The sequence below is a fragment of the Arachis ipaensis genome, chromosome B4, assembly GCF_059453495.1.
Source record: "Arachis ipaensis isolate K30076 ecotype BB chromosome B4, ASM5945349v1, whole genome shotgun sequence".
NCBI classification, from domain to species: Eukaryota; Viridiplantae; Streptophyta; class Magnoliopsida; order Fabales; family Fabaceae; genus Arachis; species Arachis ipaensis.
In genome coordinates, this window is record NC_142439.1 from 83,982,465 (window position 1) to 84,003,018 (window position 20,554).

The window sequence follows — 20,554 nt, forward strand, 5'->3', positions numbered from 1 at the left end:
CATCTCCATCCTGCCTTTGGAGTAAACAATTTTGAGCTGAAACCCCAATTAGTTTCTCTGATGCAGCAGAACTGCAAGCTTCATGGACTTCCATCTGAAGATCCTTTTCAGTTCTTAACTGAATTCTTGCAGATCTGTGATACTGTTAAGACCAATGGGGTTGATCCCGAGGTCTACAGGCTTATGCTTTTACCGTTTGTTGTAAGAGAAAGAGCTAGAGTATGGTTAGACTCTCAACCTAAGGATAGCCTGAACTCTTGGGATAAGCTGGTCACGGCTTTCTTAGCCAAGTTCTTCCCTCCTCAAAAGCTTAGTAAGCTTAGAGTGGATGTTCAAACCTTTAGACAGAAAGAAGGAAAATCCCTCTATGAAGCTTGGGAGAGGTACAAGCAATTGACCAAAAAGTGTCCTTCTGACATGCTTTTAGAATAGACCATTCTGGATATATTCTATGATGGTCTGTCCGAGTTATCAAAGATGTCACTGGACAATTCTGCAGGTGGATCCATTCACCTAAAGAAAACGCCTGCAGAAGCTCAAGAACTCATTGACATGGTTGCTAATAACCAGTTCATGTACACTTCTGAAAGGAATCCTGTGAATAATGGGATGCCTATGAAGAAGGGAGTCCTTGAAATTGACACTCTGAATGCTATATTGGCTCAGAATAAAATATTGACTCAGCAAGTCAATATGATTTCTCAGAGTCTGAATGGAATGCAAGCTGCATCCAACAGTACTCAAAAGGCATCTTCTGAAGAAGAAGCTCATGATCCTGAGAACCCTGCAATAGCAGAGGGGAATTACATGGGTGAACCTTATGGAAACACCTATAACCCCTCATGGAGAAATCACCCAAATTTCTCATGGAAGGATCAATAAAAGCCTCAACAAGGCTTTAATAATGGTGGAAGAAATAGGTTTAACAATAGCAAGCCTTTTTCATCATCCACTCAGCAACAGACAGAGAATTCTGAGCAGAATCCAGCTAGCTTAGCAAATTTAGTCTCTGATTTATCTAAGGCCACTGTGAGTTTCATGAATAAAACAAGGTCTTCCATTAGAAATTTGGAAGCACAAGTGGGCCAAATGAGTAAGAAGATCACTGAAACTCCTCCTAGTACTCTCCCAAGCAATACAGAAGAGAATCCAAAGAGAGAGTGCAAGGCCATTGATATAACCATCATGGCCGAACCTATAGGGGAGGAAGAGGACGTGAATCCCAGTGAGGAAGACCTCCTGGGACGTCCAGTGATCAACAAGGAGTTTTCCTTTGAGGAGCCAAAGGAATCTGAGGCTCATCTAGAGACCAAAGAGATTCCATTAAACCTCCTTATGCCCTTCATGAGCTCTGATCAGTATTCTTCTTCTGAAAAGAATGAGGATGTTACTGAAGAGCGAATTGCCAAGTACCTTGGTGCAATCATGAAGCTGAATGCCAAATTATTTGGTAATAAGACTTGGGAAGATGAACCTCCCTTGCTCATCAATGAACTGAGTGATCTGGATCAACTGACATTGCCTCAGAAGAAACAAGATCCTGGAAAGTTCTTAATACCTTGTACCATAGGCACCATGACCTTTGAGAAGGCCCTATGTGGCCTTGGGTTAGGGATAAACCTCATGCCACTCTCTGTAATATAGAAACTGGGAATGCTTGAGGTACAGACTGCCAATTTCTCATTAGAAATGGCAGACAAATCTATGAAAATTGCTTATGGACTAGTAGAGGACGTGTTAGTAAAGGTTGAAGGCCTTTACATCCCTGCTGATTTCATAATCCTAGACACTGGGAAGGATGAGGATGAATCCATCATCCTTGGAAGAACCTTCCTAGCCACAGCAAGAGCTGTGATTGATGTAGACAGAGGAGAGTTGGTCCTTCAATTAAATGAGGACAACCTTGTGTTTAAAACTCAAGGATCTCTTTCTGTAACAATGGAGAGGAAGCATGAAAAGCTTCTCTCAGTACAGAGTCAACTAAAGCCCCCACTGTCAAACTCTAAGTTTGGTGTTGGGAGGTCTCAGCCAAACTCTAAGTTTGGTGTTGAACTCTCATATCCAAACTCTAAGTTTGGTGTTGGGAGTCTATAAAATTGACCTGATCACCTGTGTGGCTCCATGAGAGCCCACTGTCAAGCTATTGACATTAAAGAAGCACTTGTTAGGAGACAACCCAATTTTTATTTTTATTGTTCTTTTATGTTTTATTAGGTTCATGATCATGTGGAGTCACAAAATAAATACAAAAATTAAAAACAGAATCAAAAACAGCAGAAGAAAAATCACACCCTGGAGGAGGGACTTACTGGCGTTTAAACGCCAGTAAGGAGCATCTGGCTGTCGTTCAACACCAGAACAGAGCATGGATCTGGCGTTGAACGCCAGAAATAAGCAGCATCTTGGCGTTCATACGCCAGAAATGCACACTGAGGAAAGCTGGTGCTGAACGCCAGAAACAAGCATAGAACTGGCGTTCAACGCCAGAAACATGCTACATCTGGGAGCTGAACACCCAGAACAAGCATCAATTCGGCGTTTAAATGCCAGAATTGCATGCAAAGGCATTTTACATGCCTAATTGGTGCAGGGATGTAAATCCTTGACACCTTAGGACCTGTGGACCCCACAAGATCAACTCAGCATCTGTGGACCCCACAGGATCCCCACCTACCTCCGCTCATACTCTTCCCTCTTCTCATTCATCCTCTCTTCCCAATAAACACCCTTCCCCAAAACCCTTCACCAATCACCTCAATCTCTCTCTTCCCTATTACCCATTCACCACTCACATCCACCCACTCTTCCCCATAAACCTACCTCATACACCGCACATACCTTCAAAATTCAAAATCACTTTCCCACCCAAACCCACCCTAAATGGCTGAACCTAACCTCTCTCCATTCACTATATAAACCCCTACATTCTTCTTCATTTTCACACAACACAACTCTCTCTCCCTCCCCTCCATATCTTCTTCTTCTTCTTTTCTTTCTTCTCTTGCTCGAGGACGAGCAATATTCTAAGTTTGGTTTGGTAAAAGCATAAGCTTTTTGTTTTTCCATTACTAGTGATGGCACCTAAGACTGGAGAATCCTCTAGAAAAGGGAAAGGGAAGACAAAAGCTTCCACCTCCGAGTCATGGGAGATGGAAAGATTCATCTCCAAAGCCCATCAAGACCACTTCTATGATGTTGTGGCCAAGAAGAAGGTGATCCCCGAGGTCCCTTTCAAACTCAAGAAAAATGAGTATCCAGAGATCCGACATGGGATCCAAAGAAGAGGTTGGGAAGTTCTAACAAACCCCATCCAACAAGTCGGAATTCTATTGGTTCAATAGTTCTATGCTAATGCATGGATCACTAGGAACCATGATCGAAGTAAGAACCTGAACCCGAAGAATTATCTCACCATGGTTCGGGGGAAATACTTAGATTTTAGTCCAGAAAATGTGAGGTTGGCGTTTAACTTGCCAATGATGGAAGAGAACGCACGCCCCTACACAAGAAGAGTCAACTTTGATCAAAGGTTGGACCAAGTCCTCATGGACATATGTGTGGAAGGAGCTCAATGGAAGATTGACTCAAAAGGCAAACCGGTTCAACTGAGAAGACTGGACCTTAAGCCTGTAGCTAGAGGATGGTTGGAGTTCATTCAACACTCAATCATTCCCACTAGCAACCGGTCTGAAGTTACAATAGACCGGGCCATCATGATCCATAGCATCATGATTGGGGAGGAAGTGGAGGTTCATGAGATTATACGTCAAGAACTCTACAAGGTGGCTGACAAGTCTTCTACTATGGCAAGGTTAGCCTTCCCTCACCTTATTTGCCACCTATGCAATTCGGCTGGGATTGACATAGAGGGAGATATCCTCATTGAAGAGGACAAGCCCATCATTAAGAAAAGGATGGAGCAAACAAGAGAGCCTATTCATGGATCTCAAGAGACGCATGAAGAAGCTCATCACCAAGAAATCCCTGAGATGCCTCAAGGGATGCACTTTCCTCCACAGAATTTTTGGGAGCAAATCAACACCTCCCAAGGAGAATTAAGTTCCAACATGGGACAATTAAGGGTGGAACATCAAGATCACTCCATCATCCTCCATGAAATTAGAGAAGATCAAAGAGCAATGAGGGAGGAGCAACAAAGACAAGGAAGAGACATAGAAGAGCTCAAGGACATCATTGGTTCCTCAAGAAGGAAACGCCACCATCACTAAGGTGGACTCATTCCTTGTTCTTAAACTTTCTGTTTTTCGTTTTCTTATGTTAAATGTTTATCTATGTTTGTGTCTTTATTACATGATCATTAGTGTCTAAGTGTCTATTCCTTAAAGTAGTGAATATGAATCCATCACCTCTCTTGAATGAAAAATGTTTTAATTACAAAAGAACAAGAAGTACATGGTTTCGAATTCATCCTTGAAACTAGTTTAATTATCTTGATGTGGTGACAATACTTTTTATTTTCTGAATGAATGCTTGAACAGTGCATATGTCTTTTGAAGTTGTTGTTTATGAATGTTAAATATGTTGGCTCTTGAAAGAATGATGAAAAGGAGAAATGTTATTTGATAATCTGAAATATCATAAAAATGATTCTTGAAGCAAGAAAAAGCAGTGAATACAAAAGCTTGTAGAAAAAAAATAGCGAAAAAAAAGAGAGAACGAAAAAGAAAAAGAAAAAGCAAGCAGAAAAAGCTAAAAGCTCTTAAAACCAAAAGACAAGAGCAAAAAGCCAATAGCCCTTAAAACCAAAAGGCAAGGGTAATAAAAAGGATCCCAAGGCTTTGAGCATCAGTGGATAGGAGGGCCTAAAGGAATAAAATCCTGGCCTAAGCGGCTAAACCAAGCTGTCCCTAACCATGTGCTTGTGGTGTGAAGGTGTCAAGTGAAAACTTGAGACTGAGCGGTTAAAGTCAAGGTCCAAAGCAAAAGAAGAGTGTTCTTAAGAACCCTGGACACCTCTAATTGGGGACTTTAGCAAAGCTGAGTCACAATCTGAAAAGGTTCACCCAATTATGTGTCTGTGGCATTTATGTATCCGGTGGTAATACTGGAAAACAAAGTGCTTAGGGCCACGGCCAAGACTCATAAAGTAGCTATGTTCAAGAATCAACATACTAAACTAGGAGAATCAATAACACTATCTGAACTCTGAGTTCCTATAGATGCCAATCATTCTGAACCTCAATGTATAAAGTGAGATGCCAAAACTATTCAAAAGGCAAAAAGCTACAAGTCCCGCTCATCTGATTGGAGCTATGTTTCATTGATAGTTTGGAATTTATAGTATATTCTCTTCTTTTTATCCTATTTGATTTTTAGTTGCTTGGGGACAAGCAATAATTTAAGTTTGGTGTTGTGATGAGCGGATAATTTATATACTTTTTGGCATTGTTTTTAGTATGTTTTTAGTAGGATCTAGTTACTTTTAGGAATGTTTTTATTAGTTTTTATGTTAAATTCACATTTCTGGACTTTAATATGAGTTTGTGTGTTTTTCTGTGATTTCAGGTATTTTCTGGCTGAAATTGAGAGACTTGAGCAAAAATCAGATTCAGAGGTTGAAGAAGGACTGCTGATGCTATTAGATTCTGACCTCCCTGCACTCAAAGTGGATTTTTTGGAGCTACAGAACTCCAAATGGCGCGCTCGCAACGGCGTTGGAAAGTAGACATCCAGGGCTTTCCAGAAATATATAATAGTCCATACTTTGCCGGAGTTTAGATGACGCAAAAGGGCGTTGAACGCCAGTTCTACGCTGCAGTCTAGAGTTAAACGCCAGAAACACGTCACAAACCAGAGTTGAACGGCAAAAACATGTTACAACTTGGTGTTCAACTCCAAAAGAAGCCTCTGCACGTGTAAACTTCAAGCTCAGCCCAAGCACACACCAAGTGGGCCCCGGAAGTGGATTTATGCATCAATTACTTACTTCTGTAAACCCTAGTAGCTAGTCTAGTATATATAGAACTTTTTATCATTGTATTCACAGTCTTGGTACTCTGGTTCCCCTCTGGGGCCGAGACCAATGAACTCCATTATCACTTATGTATTTTCATCGGTAGAGTTTCTGCACTCTATAGATTAAGGTGTGGAGCTCTGCTGTTCCTCATGATTTAATGCAAAGTACTACTGTTTTCTATTCAATTCAACTTATTACACTTCTAAGATATCCATTCGCACCCAAGAACATGATGAATGTGATGATTATGTGATACTCATCATCATTCTCACTTATGAACGCGTGCCTGACAAACACTTCCGTTCTACATGCAAACAAGCTAGAATGAGTATCTCTTAGATATCTAATACAGAGGACCGAAGTCCGAGATATTAGTAACTTCGTGGTATAAGTTAGAACCCATGGATGGTCATTCTTGAGATCCGGAAAGTCTAAACCTTGTCTGCGGTATTCCGAGTAGGATCTGGGAAGGGATGGCTGTGACGAACTTCAAACTCGCGAGTGCTGGGCGTAGTGACAGACGCAAAAGGAGGGTGAATCCTATTCCAGTATGATCGAGAACCTCAGATGATTAGCCGTGCCGTGACAGAGCATTTGGACCTTTTTTACAGAGAGGATGGGATGTAGCCATTGACAACGGTGATGCCCTATATAAAGCTTGCCATGGAAAGAAGTAGGACTGGTTGGATGAAGACAGCAGGAAAGCAGAGGTTCAGAGGAACGAAAGCATCTCTATACGCTTATCTGAAATTCTCACCAATGAATTACATAAGTATTTCTATCTTTATTTTTTGTTTATTTACTATTATTATTCGAAAACTCCATAACCATTTAATATCCGCCTGACTGAGATTTACAAGATGACCATAGCTTGCTTCATACCGACAATCTCCGTGGGATCGACCCTTACTCACGTAAGGTTTTATTACTTGGACGACCCAGTGCATTTGCTGGTTAGTTGTATCGAAGTTGTGACAAATTATGAATTAATATTAGAGCACCAAATTTTTGGAGCCATTACCAGGGATCACAATTTCGTACACCACGCACGCGTGGACGACGCGCACGCATGACAAGGAAATTCGCCAAATGACGCGCACACGTGGATGACACGTACGCGTCACCTGCGCGATCTACAAAATTAACAGAAAATGCTGAGGGCAATTTCGGGCCGCATTTTGACCCAGTTTTCGGCCCAGAAACCCAGAATAAAGCTAGAGAACATGCAGAGACTCAACACATACGGAGAAATTACTCTAGAGAGAGAAATTACTCTTCCTCTAGGTTCTGTTTACATTCATAGTTTCATAGTTTATTGCTTTCGCTTTTGGATATTGAAAAGTCATCACCTCCGTTGAAGATACTATTCTAGTTTGTTTCCTTACTTGCCTTTTTATTTATTTCATATTCTTAATTCTTGTTTAGAGTGGTAATTGGATTATTTTCATGGATTGTTAATGCAAATGATTACTTTTACTTTTAATTAATCTTAATCTCTATTTTATTTGAATTATTATGTCTCTTTTCTGTTCCAAACTCCCAATAACCAAGATGGTATCAATGTCAATAGAGTAGATTCCCTACTTGACATGGGGTTGATTAAGAGGAGACACTTGAGTTGGAATGCTCAAGTAATTAGTTAAATTGGAAGTTGTTGGCTAATTCTGTATTTACTAACGCTAGACCTTCCTAAGGGAGAAGACTAGGATTTGCGAATAAGAGTTAGCTCAATCACTTGACTTTCCTTTATTTAGTAACGGTTAACTAAGTGAAAATAACAACCTCTTTATACTACACTTGAGAGAATTCCAACAAGGATAGAACTTCCAATTAATCATTCCCCCAGTCAAGGCTTTTTAATCTGAATAATATAAATTCCTTTTAATTTTCATTGCACTAAATTATAATTGTTTATTTTTTGTTAATCAATTCTCAAAACTCTTGGAAAACTCCTGATTAATAAATTAGCATCCTTTCTAGCAACTCGTTGGGAGACGACCTGGGACTCATACTCCCAGTATTTTTATTCTAAACTTTTTGTGACAACCTTTCTAAATTGATGAGGCAGATTTTCGCTGGTTAAGAGCTATACTCACAACGCTGTTTTATTATATTATCATCTCTTAATTGGTCTAACTTCTGCCACGCATCAACCACCTGGAGTGGACTCACTCAGGAGCTGTCAGAAATGGGGTATATGATTCCAGCATTCTATAACTTCATCACCTTCTTTTGAAACACCTCTTTCATGGTTGGATTGAGCCTCCTTTGAGGTTGGACCACTGGCCGTGAGTCCTCCTCTAGCAGGATTTTATGCATGCAAATTGTAGGTCTTATGCCTTTGATGTCATCAATTGTCCACCCTTGAGCAGTTTTGTGAGTTTTTAACACCTCAAGTAGCTTTTCTTCATCTTGTGTGCTCAAAGAAGAGTTGATGATTACTGGGAGATTTTCCTCCCTACCAAGAAATGCGTATTTGAGATAAGGAGGTAGAGGCTTCAGTTCTTGCTTTGGCACCTCCTCTTTCTTTCCTTCAAGTGAGCTTCTAACCACTTGCTTCCCTTTTTCCTCTTTAACTTGAATATCTTGAGTTTTTTCTTCTTGTTCTTCAAGATGGCTTGTCTCAAGCACTTCTTCCACCAATGTTTCTATCATCTCCACCCTCATATGGCTCTCTTTCTCACGGGGGTGATGAGTATTTTGGTGAAAAATAAATTTCTCCCAAAACACACAAATCTAACCGGCAAGTGTACCGGGTCGTATCAAGTAATAAAAACTCACGGGAGTGAGGTCGATCCCACAGGGATTGATGGATCAAGCAACTTTAGTGGGTGATTAGTTTAGTCAAGCTAACATTGAGTGATTTGAGTGACAATTGAAGCCAACAGAAAGTAAATGACAAGGAGAATTAAAGTGCAGAAAGTAAATTGGCAAGTAGCTTAAGGGGCAAGAAATGTAAATTGCAAGAATCTTAAATTGCAAGAAATGTAAATTGCATGAAATTAAAGGGGAGTCGGGTGCAGAGAAATTAAAGAGAGCAATAGATCAAGCAACTGGAAATGTAAATTGCAGGAAGAATAAAGGAAATTGGATGCTATGAATTAAAACAGAATTTAAACTGTGAAGTGCAGTGAAGTAAGGAACGCTCAGATTCTCAGCTTAATTGCAAAATAAAATTGAAGATCTCAGGAAATCAAAGAGACTAGAAAACGAGTCTAGATCTCAAGCCCTTCCTTGATTCAACAGCAGACAGATTGAAGAAGAAATGAAGATGGACGCAGTAAATGAAAACTTTGATTCAAATCCCAATTTCTGAAATTATGCAGACAAGCAAAACAAAGAGAAATCTCAAAGGGAGAATGAAACAGAATTTCTTCAATTCTCCACTCGAGATTCAAGACAAGAATGTAAACTAAGAGAGAGCTCTCTAATCCTAATGCTCCCTAGTGGAGCCAGCCTCCCCACAAATATGAAAATGATGCCTTATATAGGCTTTACAAAATGGAAATGAAAATGAAATTAAAAACAAATTACAATTAAATGAAATTCCTATTTTATCTATTTCTTGTGCCTTTGAGTGATGATCATTTGGGCCCTTGCTCTTGATGGAATTGGGTTGATAAAGGCCTTGGTTGATTGCTCTTGGAGTTTGAAGAGGAACCGAATTGAACCAATTGAACCGGTTTTGAAATTAGCCATAGTTGGACCTAACGTTTGAGCCAAAGTTAGGGGTCTAACTTTGGCCCTAACTTTTCCTAGCAGCAAGCATATTTCTCTGGTTTGGACGTTGGTGCCAACGTTAGGGGTCTAACTTTGACCCTAACATTGGCCTCCCTTATGCACATTTATGGGGCCAACTTTGTCCTCTTGTCATGTTGCCAATTTTATGCCCAATATAGACTATCATATATGGTTGGAAAGCTCTGAATGTCAGCTTTCTAACCCACTTGGAATCACTTCAATTGGACATCTACAACTCAAGTTATGATCATTTGAAGAGGGCATGGTTGCTGGCTTTAGTGTGCAGCGTTTGAGGTAACGTTAGCCCTCAAACGTTGGCGAAAACGCCAGTTCTGGAGGCTCAAATGTATTGTCTACCCCATACTATTATCCATTGTTGGAAAGCCCTGGATGTCTACTTTCCAATGCCGTTGGGAGCACATTATTTGGAGCTCTACAGCTCGAGTTATACTCCTTTGAAGGTGCAGAGGTCAGTTGGCTTCACTGCAGGTTGCCACCATGTTCGTTTATGCACATTGCGGGGCAGTTTTCTCCCTCAATTTTAGTGTCCACCATGCAGTGCCATATATGCTTGGAAAGCTCTTGATTCCTACTTTCCAATGCTTCTTGAATCACCTCATTTGGAGCTCTGTAGCTCAAGTTATTCTTGTTGGAAGTATACCCCTTGTATGCCTTGTGGTGTGTGGCGCCAACGTTAGCCTCCAAGTTAGGGGGCTAACGTTGGCGCAAACGTTGGCCCCTCTCCCTTATGTCTTCATGTGCCAACATTAGATGGCCAGGGAGGAATTCATGTGCCAACGTTAGCCTCCAAGTTAGGGGGCTAACGTTGGCTCAAACGTGGGGAGCCTAGGGAGTAATCTTCATGCCCAACGTTAGCCTCCAAGTTAGGGGGCTAACGTTGGGGCTAACTTCATGCCTCCAGGTTCAATTTCACTTATTCCTCTCTTCACTCCTAGCCATTCCTCTTTGCTTCAACCTTTCTCCAAGCTTTCTTCACCTATCATTAATCAACCAAACACATCAAAGCTATGCTCAAAATCATGAGATATTCATTCTTTCATAATATGTGACAATTTTAGCATAAAACCTCATGAAATAGCATGAATTCATACATGGTTGATTAAATCAAAGGAAACATGAAAATCTACCCAATTGGCTTGCTTATGGCTCAAGAAAGTGCATAATTCAATTAAAAACAAAAGAAAAAGGCTAGTTAAAATAGGCTAAGATGACTTGTCATCAGGGGGTATTACATTGCCTTGAAGACATTGATGACCATTTGTTCATTATGTACCCTGAGAACTATTTCACCTTTCTCTACATCAATGATGGCTCTTGCTGTGGCTAGAAAAGGTCTTCCCAAGAAAATTGAGTTATTTCCCTCCTCTTCCATATCTAGGATCACAAAGTCATAAGGGAAAATGAACTCTCTAACTTTCACCAATAGATTTTCTACCACTCCATTAGGTATATTAAGGGATCTATCAGCAAGCTGTAGTGACATCCTTGTAGGCTTCACCTCCTCTATGAGCAATTTCTTCATCATGGAGAGAGGCATAAGATTTATGCTGGCACCCAAGTCACAGAGAACTCTCTCTATTGTCATGTTTCCAATGGTACATGATATGAGGAAACTCCCTAGATCATGGAGTTTGGGTGGCAATCCTTTTTAGATTACAAAGGATCACAATTTCCTTCTCCTTCCAGCTCCTCTTTTTGGTGATGAGTTCTTTGAGAAACTTTGTATAAAGTGGCATTTGTTCCAAGGCTTCAGCTAGTGGAATGTTGATCTCCAATTTCCGGAAAATCTCCAAGAACTTAGGGAATTGTTGATCCTTCATCTCCTTGTGCAATCTCTGAGGGTAGGGTAGTTGAGGAACATATGGCTTCACTTTCTCTTTCTTCTCTTGTGTTTGTGACTCTGAGACTTGCTTGCCTTTCCTTGGAGCATGTGATTCATTGTGCTTATTTTGATCTCCCTTATCATTTTCCTTAATCTCCGTCTCTTCCTTGCTGGCATCCTTGTTATCCTTTCCCAATGTGCTACCACTCCTCAGTTGTATAGTGATGAGTCCATATTTGATTATATATTTTGACTCAATTTGGATGGATTCTAGCACATGAACTCACACTTAAGCACCAAAATAGCATACTTTTGTGTTTTGGTCTCCAATTTGATCCTAAATGTGAAAACATACAATTTTATGCTTGAAATGAGCAATTTAATTCCACTTTTATTCCATTCGATGCCATGACATGTTTACTGAGTGATTTCAGGCCTTGGAGGCAAGAATGGATAGCCAAAAGTGGAAAAAAGCATATACAAGGGAGAAAACATGAAGAAAACAAGGAAAAGTACACACAGCGAAGTGTGCGTGCGCACGAGCTTGCGTGCGTGCGCAAGAGAATGGATTTGCATGTGTGCATGCGCACAAGTACCTGTGCGTACGCACAAGTCCCTGCACGTGGTTGCATTAACGAAACACGTGCTTTGCGAATTCTGAGGCCTCTTGGCCCATTTTGGAAGGCTGGTGATAAACCCATATTTTATGATGTATTTTGTGCTCAATTTAAGTAATTTATTCAATCCTTCACCCACTTATTCAGGTAAATTGCATGGTTTTACTTTCCCTTCCTTATTATGTGATATATGTGAAAAACATGTTTCCTATGCTTTAAAAATATTAATTTTAATTACCCTTTATTACCATTCGATGCCGTGATTCGTGTGTTAAGTATTTTTAGATCTCCTAAGGCAGGAATGGCTTAGAAGACAGAAAGGAAACATACAAAAATGGAAGGAAAGCACAAAAATAGAGTTTTGAAGAAAAGGGGCAACGACGCGAACGCATGGACGACGCGGCCGCGTGCCTAGCGCAAAAAGGCATCGACGTGAACGAGTGACTGACGTGGACGCGTGCCTTGATCAGAACGCAAATGACGCGTACGCGTGACCGAAGCGAACGTGTGACAAGGAAAACTCTTAGATGACGCGAACGCGTGACAGACGCCACGCACCAGAATCTGCAGAAAACGCCCCCAGCGATTTCTGGACCCTTTTTCGGCCCAATTCTAAATCCAAAAACATAGAATATAAGCCAGAGAATGGAGGAATCAAAAGGGAGGACGGATCATGCTTTCATATTCATAATTTTAGGATTAGATGTAGTTTTTAGACAGAGAGGTTCTCTCCTCTCTCTTAGGATTTAGGATTTTAGGATTTCTATTAGTTTAGTTCATTTCATCTTCAGTCACAGGTTCAATATTCTTTTAACTTTATATTTCTCTTCTACTTTCAGATACTTTAATGCTTTTATTTGTTAATTACTTATTTTACCAAATTGGCTTATGCTACATTCATGTTATGATTTTCTTAATTAATATTATTTGAGGTATTTCAGTTTATGATTGTTTTATTCTATTTATGAATGCTTTTAATTTAATTTAGATATTTTCTTCCGTTTGGCTTTGGTTAAGTAATTGGTAACACTTGAGTTATCAAACTCATCGTGATCGATAATTGTTATTTTTGCTAATTGAATTGAATTCCAATAACTCTAGTCCTTTCTTAGGGATTGGCTAGGACCTGAATATCAAATTAATTAGTCCACTTGACTTTCTTTTGCTTTAGTAAAGGTTAACTAAGTGGCATTAAAACTCAATTCTCATCACCATCGATAAGGATAACTAGGATAGGACTTCCAAATTCTTATACCTTGCCAAGAGATTTTATAATTAATTTATTTTTCTTTTTATTTAAATTACTTGCTCCTTATTTCAAAAACCCCCAATTTACAAAACTCATAACCAATAATAAGAACATACCTCCCTGCAATTCCTTGAGAGACGACCCGAGGTTTGAATACTTCGGTTATAAATTTTAAAGGGGTTTGTTACTTTTGACAACCAAAACTTTTGCACGAAAGGATTCTCTGTTGGTTTAGAAACTATACTTACAACGCAATAATATATTTGTGAATTTCTTTACCGATAGAAAATCTGATCGTCAGCTAGGAAGCTATATTTGGATGCTATATGAAGGGAATATCAACACATATGAAAAGAGAGCTTTCATTAGGAATTAGACTTTATTTTTAGCATAGATAATTAAGAGTAGGAATAATGTAGAGTAGAGAGCTCTCCTAGGGTTTATGTAGTTTTCATGTAGCATTTTATAGCAAGTTTGATCTTGGATTTTGCTTCTTTAATTGTAAGTACTCTTTAATTCCTCTTTAATTACATCACTTTTACTTTCAATTTCTCTTTGGTTCAAGCACTTTGTCAATATTTATAATTTTGAGTTCTTGAAGTTTTGATTGATGAATTTATTATTTCTTGCTTGCTTTATGTTTGTTTGGATGTTTAATGTTGATTTTGTGCATAGTTGGTTATAGCTTTCTATTTTCCTTTGCAATTTCTTATGTTTTGTTTTTATGCACACAAGGTGTTTGTGAAAATGCCAACCTTAGGATTTGAGTAGATTTTCTCACTTTGGCTTGTGGTTTGAGTTCCTAGGATACTAGAGTCATAATGTCCGACATTTAGTTATAATTCTTGGGGAGTTAGTTGACTCTTGTTTCATTGACGCTAACCTTTTATCAACTAGTTTAGTAAGTTGGTTAGGACTTATGGATTAAGGTCAACTATGCTTGCTTGACTTACTTCTCGATGGTTGGGGTTAAATTAAGCAAGATTAACTCATGATAATTAACATAGTTGTGGTTATGGCAAGGAAGGGATTCCATAATTCATCCCAAGTCAAGGTTTCAATTATGTTTTGAACCACTTTTTAATCACTTTATAGTTTTACTTGTTTATATTACATACATAGTTCTTTTGTTCTTTTATCACTTCATTAATTACAATTTTGTCTTATTATTTTATTTTTTTATTGCTTCCTAATCATTGAAAACCCCTTTGATTCTCACAACCAAAATTGTGCACTTATTGGCATTAGTTCCTAGGGAAGACAACCCGGGATTTAAAACTCCCGGTTATTTTGTGTTGATTGTGACATCTTTAGGATTATAATTTGATTGTTGGCCAATTATTAGTTCGGAGCTATACTTGCAACGAACATCTATTTGGAGAAAATCCTAACCTACAATTTGTTCATTCGTCAAATTTTGGCGCCATTGCCGGGGATCTAGCGTCATGAGTGCTATATTTTGGTTGTTGTAAATATGTGAATAGTGTGAATAGATACTTTTTGGGTTGTTTGCTTGTTTTTGTTATTAATTAGGATTTTGTTTCTTTTGACGCTTGATGTCTTTAGTTTTTATTTTCTATTTTCTCTATGAGCTATCACCCTTGTTGCTTGGAGCTTGGTTGAGATTGTTTTGTAGGGTATGATGAATTCAAGTTGGGATTGAATCAAGGAATGGGAGAAGCGATGAAGGAAGGAGGAATCTTCCCCATACTATACCGAGCCAAATCCTTCCCCAAGTCCTCCCCTATATGAATATCAAACCCAAGGATATGAAGGATACCACATACATAACCTCCGACCACCAAACCTTCAAGCACCACCCTATACACCTCCATGGAATCAAGATACTTATACACCTTACCATCAACCATATGAACCACCATACCCTTATACACCACCTCAATATCCCCACCCACATAACACACCTTCCAACTACACAACCTTTCTCCCAACCTTTGAATCTCCTTGTCCACCTCAATATGAAGTTTTACAACCCTTGCCCCAAGAAGAACAAGACCTTCAAGCATTCTTCCAAGATCAAGAAGGGTTCCGAAGGATACAAGGGGATTTCATAGCTACCATAGCTGAAGCGGTGAACCGCTTAGCCTCACTACGCTCAAGCAATTAAGACATTCCCCTTAAGGAATGTGGAGGAGCAACGAAGGAGTGTAGAGAGGAGGAAAACATGGAGCCTCCAGGGAAAGAAGAAGAGGTAGGCCTAGAATTGCAAAAAGATGAGGAAGGTAGAACTAGTGAACCGAAAGAGGTAAATTGAGAGTTGAGGGAGTTTGATCAAGAAATAGATTGCATCACCAATGATTTTTTGTCCACCTTGGTCAACCCCTTCAATGATCTTGAGGAACCTTCCACTCTTGAATTTGAAAGAGAAAGGGAAGAGCTAGAAAAGAGTGGTAAGGAAGGGGTGATCACCCAAGAAGTGGAAGCATACATGTATGAGTTTACAAGATTGATTACCCAAGGGCAATTTGAGTGGGTAACAATTTCTTCAAAGAGCTTCATCGGTCCACATCAATTTGCTATCTTGGAGATGGACCACCAACTTAAGGTACTTCTTGGAGTGTTGAATGGTGAAAGATCGGGTGTTGATTGTCAAAGAAGTTCAAATCACAAGTGGTGCACGGTCGAATTTGGAGGAGTCTAAGATTCAAGTGGGTGCTTGGTACGCGAAATCGTGATTATTCATTCCCTGGCTATAGCGCCAAAAACATGGCGTGGGAGAACGTTGTCTCAAGACTTCTTCACAATTCCGTGTAACTGACCAGCAAGTGCACTGGGTCGTCCAAGTAATACATTACATGAGTAAGGGTCGACCCACGGAGATTGTCGGCTTGAAGCAAGCTATGGTCATCCTTGTAAATCTCAGTCAGGCAGATTCAAATGGTTATGAGGTTTTGATAATTAAAATATAAATAAAATATAAAATAAGATAGAAATACTTATGTAATTCATTGGTGGGATTTCATTGTTGCTTATGAATCTCTGCTTTCCTACTGTCTTCATTCAATAATTCATACTCCTTTCCATGGCAAGTTGTATGTTGGGGGATCACCCTTGTCAATGGCTACCGTCTATCCTCTCAGTGAAAATGGTCCAAATGCGCTATCACCGCACGGCTAATGATCTGTCGGTTCTCACTCATGTTGGAATAGGATCCATTGATCCTTTTGCATCTGTCACTACGCCCAACACTTGCGAGTTTGAAGCTCATCACAATCATCCCTTCCCAGATCCTACTCGGAATACCACAGACAAGGTTTAGACTTTCCGGATCTCAAGAATGCTGCCAATTGATTCTAGCTTATACCACGAAGACTCTGATCTCAAGGAATTGAAGGCTCTGTTGTCAGGAGAGACAATCAAACGCATGGACCAGGAATCCAAGAGATATGCATTCAAGCTTGTTTTCATGTAGAACAGAAGTGTTTGTCAGGCACGCGTTCATAAGTGAGAATGGTGATGAGTGTCACTTGATCATCATATTCATCATGTTCTTATGTGCGAATGAATATCTTAGAATAAGAATAAGCTTGAGTTGAATAGAAAAACAATAGTACTTTGAATTAATTCATGAAGAACAACAGAGCTCTACACCTTAATCTATGGGGTGTAGAAACTCTACCGTTGAAAATACATAAGAACAAGGTCTAGGAATGGCCGAATGGCCGGCCCCCTAAACTTGATCAAGAGATCAAAAGTGATACAAAGAGAGTGTCAAAAATGAACTGAGGATTTGAAATAAATCACTAAAAGTAGTTTTTATACTAAACTAGTATAGAAAATGAGTAACTAAGTGCAGATAGTGCAGAAATCCACTTCCGGGGCCCACTTGGTGTGTGCTTGGTCTGAGCATTGAAGCTTTCACGTGTAGAGACTCTTCTTGGAGTTAAACGCCAGCTTTGGTGCCAGTTTGGGCGTTTAACTCTAGCTTTTATGCCAGTTCTGGCCAGAATAGGGTAGAAAGTGGGCGTTCAAACGCCAGTTTGCGTTATCAAAACTCGGGAAAAGTATGGACTATTATATATTGCTGGAAAGCCCAGGATGTCTACTTTCCAACGCAATTGAGATTGCCCCAATTCGATTTTTGCAGCTCTAGAAAATCCAGTTCGAGTGCAGGGAGGTCAGAATCCAACAGCATCTGTAGTCCTTTTTCAGCCTCTGAATCAGATTTTTGTTCAGGTCCCTCAATTTCAGCCAGAAAATACCTGAAATCACAGAAAAACACAAAAACTCATAGTAAAGTCTAGAAATGTGAATTTTTCTTGAAAACTAATAAAAATATACTAGAAAGTAGCTAGATCCTACTAAAAACTACCTAAAAATAATGCCAAAAAGCGTATAAATTATCCGCTCATCACAACACCAAACTTAAATTATTGCTTGTCCCCAAGCAACTGAAAATCAAATAGGATAAAAAGAAGAGAATATACTATAAATTCCAAAATATCAATGAAACTTAGCTCCAATTAGATGAGCGGGACTAGTAGCTTTTTGCCTCTGAACAGTTTTGGCATCTCACTTTATCCTTTGAAGTTCCGAATGATTGGCATCTATAGGAACTCAGAATTTAGATAGTGTTATTGATTCTCCTAGTTCAGTATGTTGATTCTTGAACACAGCTACTTTATGAGTCTTGGGCGTGGCCCTAAGCACTTTGTTTTCCAGTATTACCATCGGATACATAAATGCCACAGACACATAACTGGGTGAACCTTTTCAGATAGTGACTTAGCTTTGCTAGAGTCCCCAATTAGAGGTGTCCAGGGTTCTTAAGCACACTCTTTTTGCTTTGGATCACGACTTTAACCGCTCAGTCTCAAGCTTTTCACTTGACACCTTCACGCCACAAGCACATGGCTAGGGACAGCTTGGTTTAGCCGCTTAGGCCAGGATTTTATTCCTTTGGGCCCTCCTATCCATTAATGCTCAAAGCCTTGGATCCTTTTTACCCTTGCCTTTTGGTTTAAAGGGTTACCGGCTTTTTGCTCTTGCCTTTTGGTTTAAAGAGCTATTGGCTTTTTCTGCTTGCTTTTTCTTTTTCTTTCTTTTTTTCTTTTATTTTTGCCATTTTTTTCTCACAAGCCTTGTTTTTCACTGCTTTTTCTTGCTTCAAGAATCAATTTTATGATTTTTCAGATTATCAATAACATTTCTCATTTTTCATTATTCTTTCAAGAGCCAACAATTTTAACATTCATAAACTTCACTATAAAAAAATGCACTGTTCAAGCATTCATTCAGAAAGCAGATAGTATTGTCACCACATCAAAATAATTAAACTAATCTCAAGGATGAATTCAAAATTCATGTACTTCTTGTTCTTTTGCATTTAGAACATTTTTTTATTTAAGAAAGTTGATGGATTCATAGGACATTCATAGCTTTAAAGCATAGACACTAGACACTAATGATCATGTAATAAATACACAAACATAAATAAACATAAAGCATAGAAAACAAAAACAGAAAAAAATAAATAGACAAGGAGACTAAGGAACGGGTCCACCTTAGTGAGGGTGGCGTCTTCTTCCTCTTGAAGAACCAATGGTGCTCTTGAGCTCCTTTATGTCTCTTCCTTGCCTTTGTTGCTCCTCCCTTATAGCTCTTTGATCTTCTCTAATCTCATGGAGAATGATGGAGTTCTCTTGGTGCTTCACCCTTAGTTGTCCCATGTTGGAACTTAATTCTCTTATGGAGGTGCTAATTTGCTCCCAATAGTTTTGTGGAGGAAAGTGCATCCCTTGAGGCATCTCAGGGATTTCATGATAAGGAATTTCCTCATGCTCTTGTTGAGGTCCATGAGTGGGCTCTCTTGTTTGCTCCATCCTCTTTTTAGTGATGGGCTTGTCCTCTTCAATGAGGATGTCTCCCTCTATGACAATCCCAGCCGAATTGTAGAGGTGACAAACGAGGTGAGGAAAGGCTAACCTTGCCAAAGTGGAGGACTTGTCAGCCACCTTGTAGAGTTCTTGAGGTATAATCTCATGAACTTCCACTTCCTACCCAATCATGATACTATAGATCATTGATGAGCGGATATTTTATACACTTTTTTAGGGTAATTTCATGTAGTTTTTAGCATCTTTTAGTTGGTTTTTAGTATATTTTTATTAGTTTATAGGAAAAATTCATATTTCTGGACTTTAATATGAGCTTGTGTGTTTCTCTGTGATTTCAGGTATTTTCTGGCTGAAATAGAGGGAGCTGAGCAAAAATCTGATTCAGGCTGAAAAAGGACTGCAGATGCTGTTGGATTCTAACCTCCCTTCACTCAAAATGGATTTTCTGGAGCTACATGAGTCCAAATGGTGCGCTCTCAATTGCGTTGGAAAGTAGACTTCCAGGACTTTCCAGAAATATATAATAGTCCATACTTTGCTCAAGGATAAACGACGTAAACTGGCATTCAACGCCAGTTCCATGTTGCATTCTAGCGTTAAACGCCAGAAACAGGTTACAAGTTGGAGTTAAACGCCAGAAATAGGTTACAACCTGGCGTTTAACTCTGGAAACAGCCTAGGCACGTGTAAAGCTCAAGTCTCAGCCCCAGCACACACCAAGTGGGCCCCAGAAGTGTATTTCTGGACTATCTATCTTAGTTTACTCATTTTCTGTAAACCTAGGTTACTAGTTTAGTATTTAAACAACTTTTAGAGATTTATTTTGCATCTCATGACATTTTAGATCTGAACTTTGTACTCTTTGACGGCATGAGTCTCTAAACTCCATTGTTGAGGGTGAGGAGCTCTGCTGTGTCTCGATGAATTAATGCAATTATTTCTGTTTTCTATTCAAACACGCTTGTTTCTATTTAAGATGTTCATTCGCACTTTAATATGATGAACGTGATGATCCGTGACACTCGTCACCATTCTCAATCTATGAACGCGTGCCTGACAACCACTCCCATTCTACCTTCGATTGAATGAGTAACTCTTGGATTCCTTAATCAGAATCTTCGTGGTATAAGCTAGAATCCATTGGCAGCACTCTTGAGAATCATAAAAAGTCTAAACCTTGTCTGTGGTATTCCGAGTAGGATTCAGGGATTGAATGACTACGATGAGCTTCAAACTCACAATGGTTGGGCGTAGTAACAGACGCAAAAG

The 20,554-nt window shown here is 39.4% G+C and overlaps 1 protein-coding gene and 1 non-coding gene across 2 annotated transcripts; both read right to left on the minus strand.

Moving 5' to 3' along the window:
* Positions 1 to 315: 315 nt before the first annotated feature.
* On the minus strand, positions 316 to 423 carry LOC148568173 (small nucleolar RNA R71). The gene has a single exon (XR_015882061.1). It is a non-coding gene; the product is annotated as a small nucleolar RNA R71 (small nucleolar RNA).
* Positions 424 to 10,967: 10,544 nt separating this feature from the next.
* Positions 10,968 to 11,324, minus strand: LOC107636527 (uncharacterized). The gene has a single exon (XM_016340029.1). It carries the CDS (start codon positions 11,322 to 11,324, stop codon positions 10,968 to 10,970), a length of 357 nt encoding a protein of 118 aa, XP_016195515.1.
* Positions 11,325 to 20,554: the final 9,230 nt, after the last annotated feature.

Excerpts from the sequence above, each read along its gene's own strand:
- LOC107636527 (XM_016340029.1), bottom strand. The coding sequence starts at position 11,324 with ATGACAATAGAGAGAGTTCTCTGTGACTTGGGTGCCAGCATAAATCTT.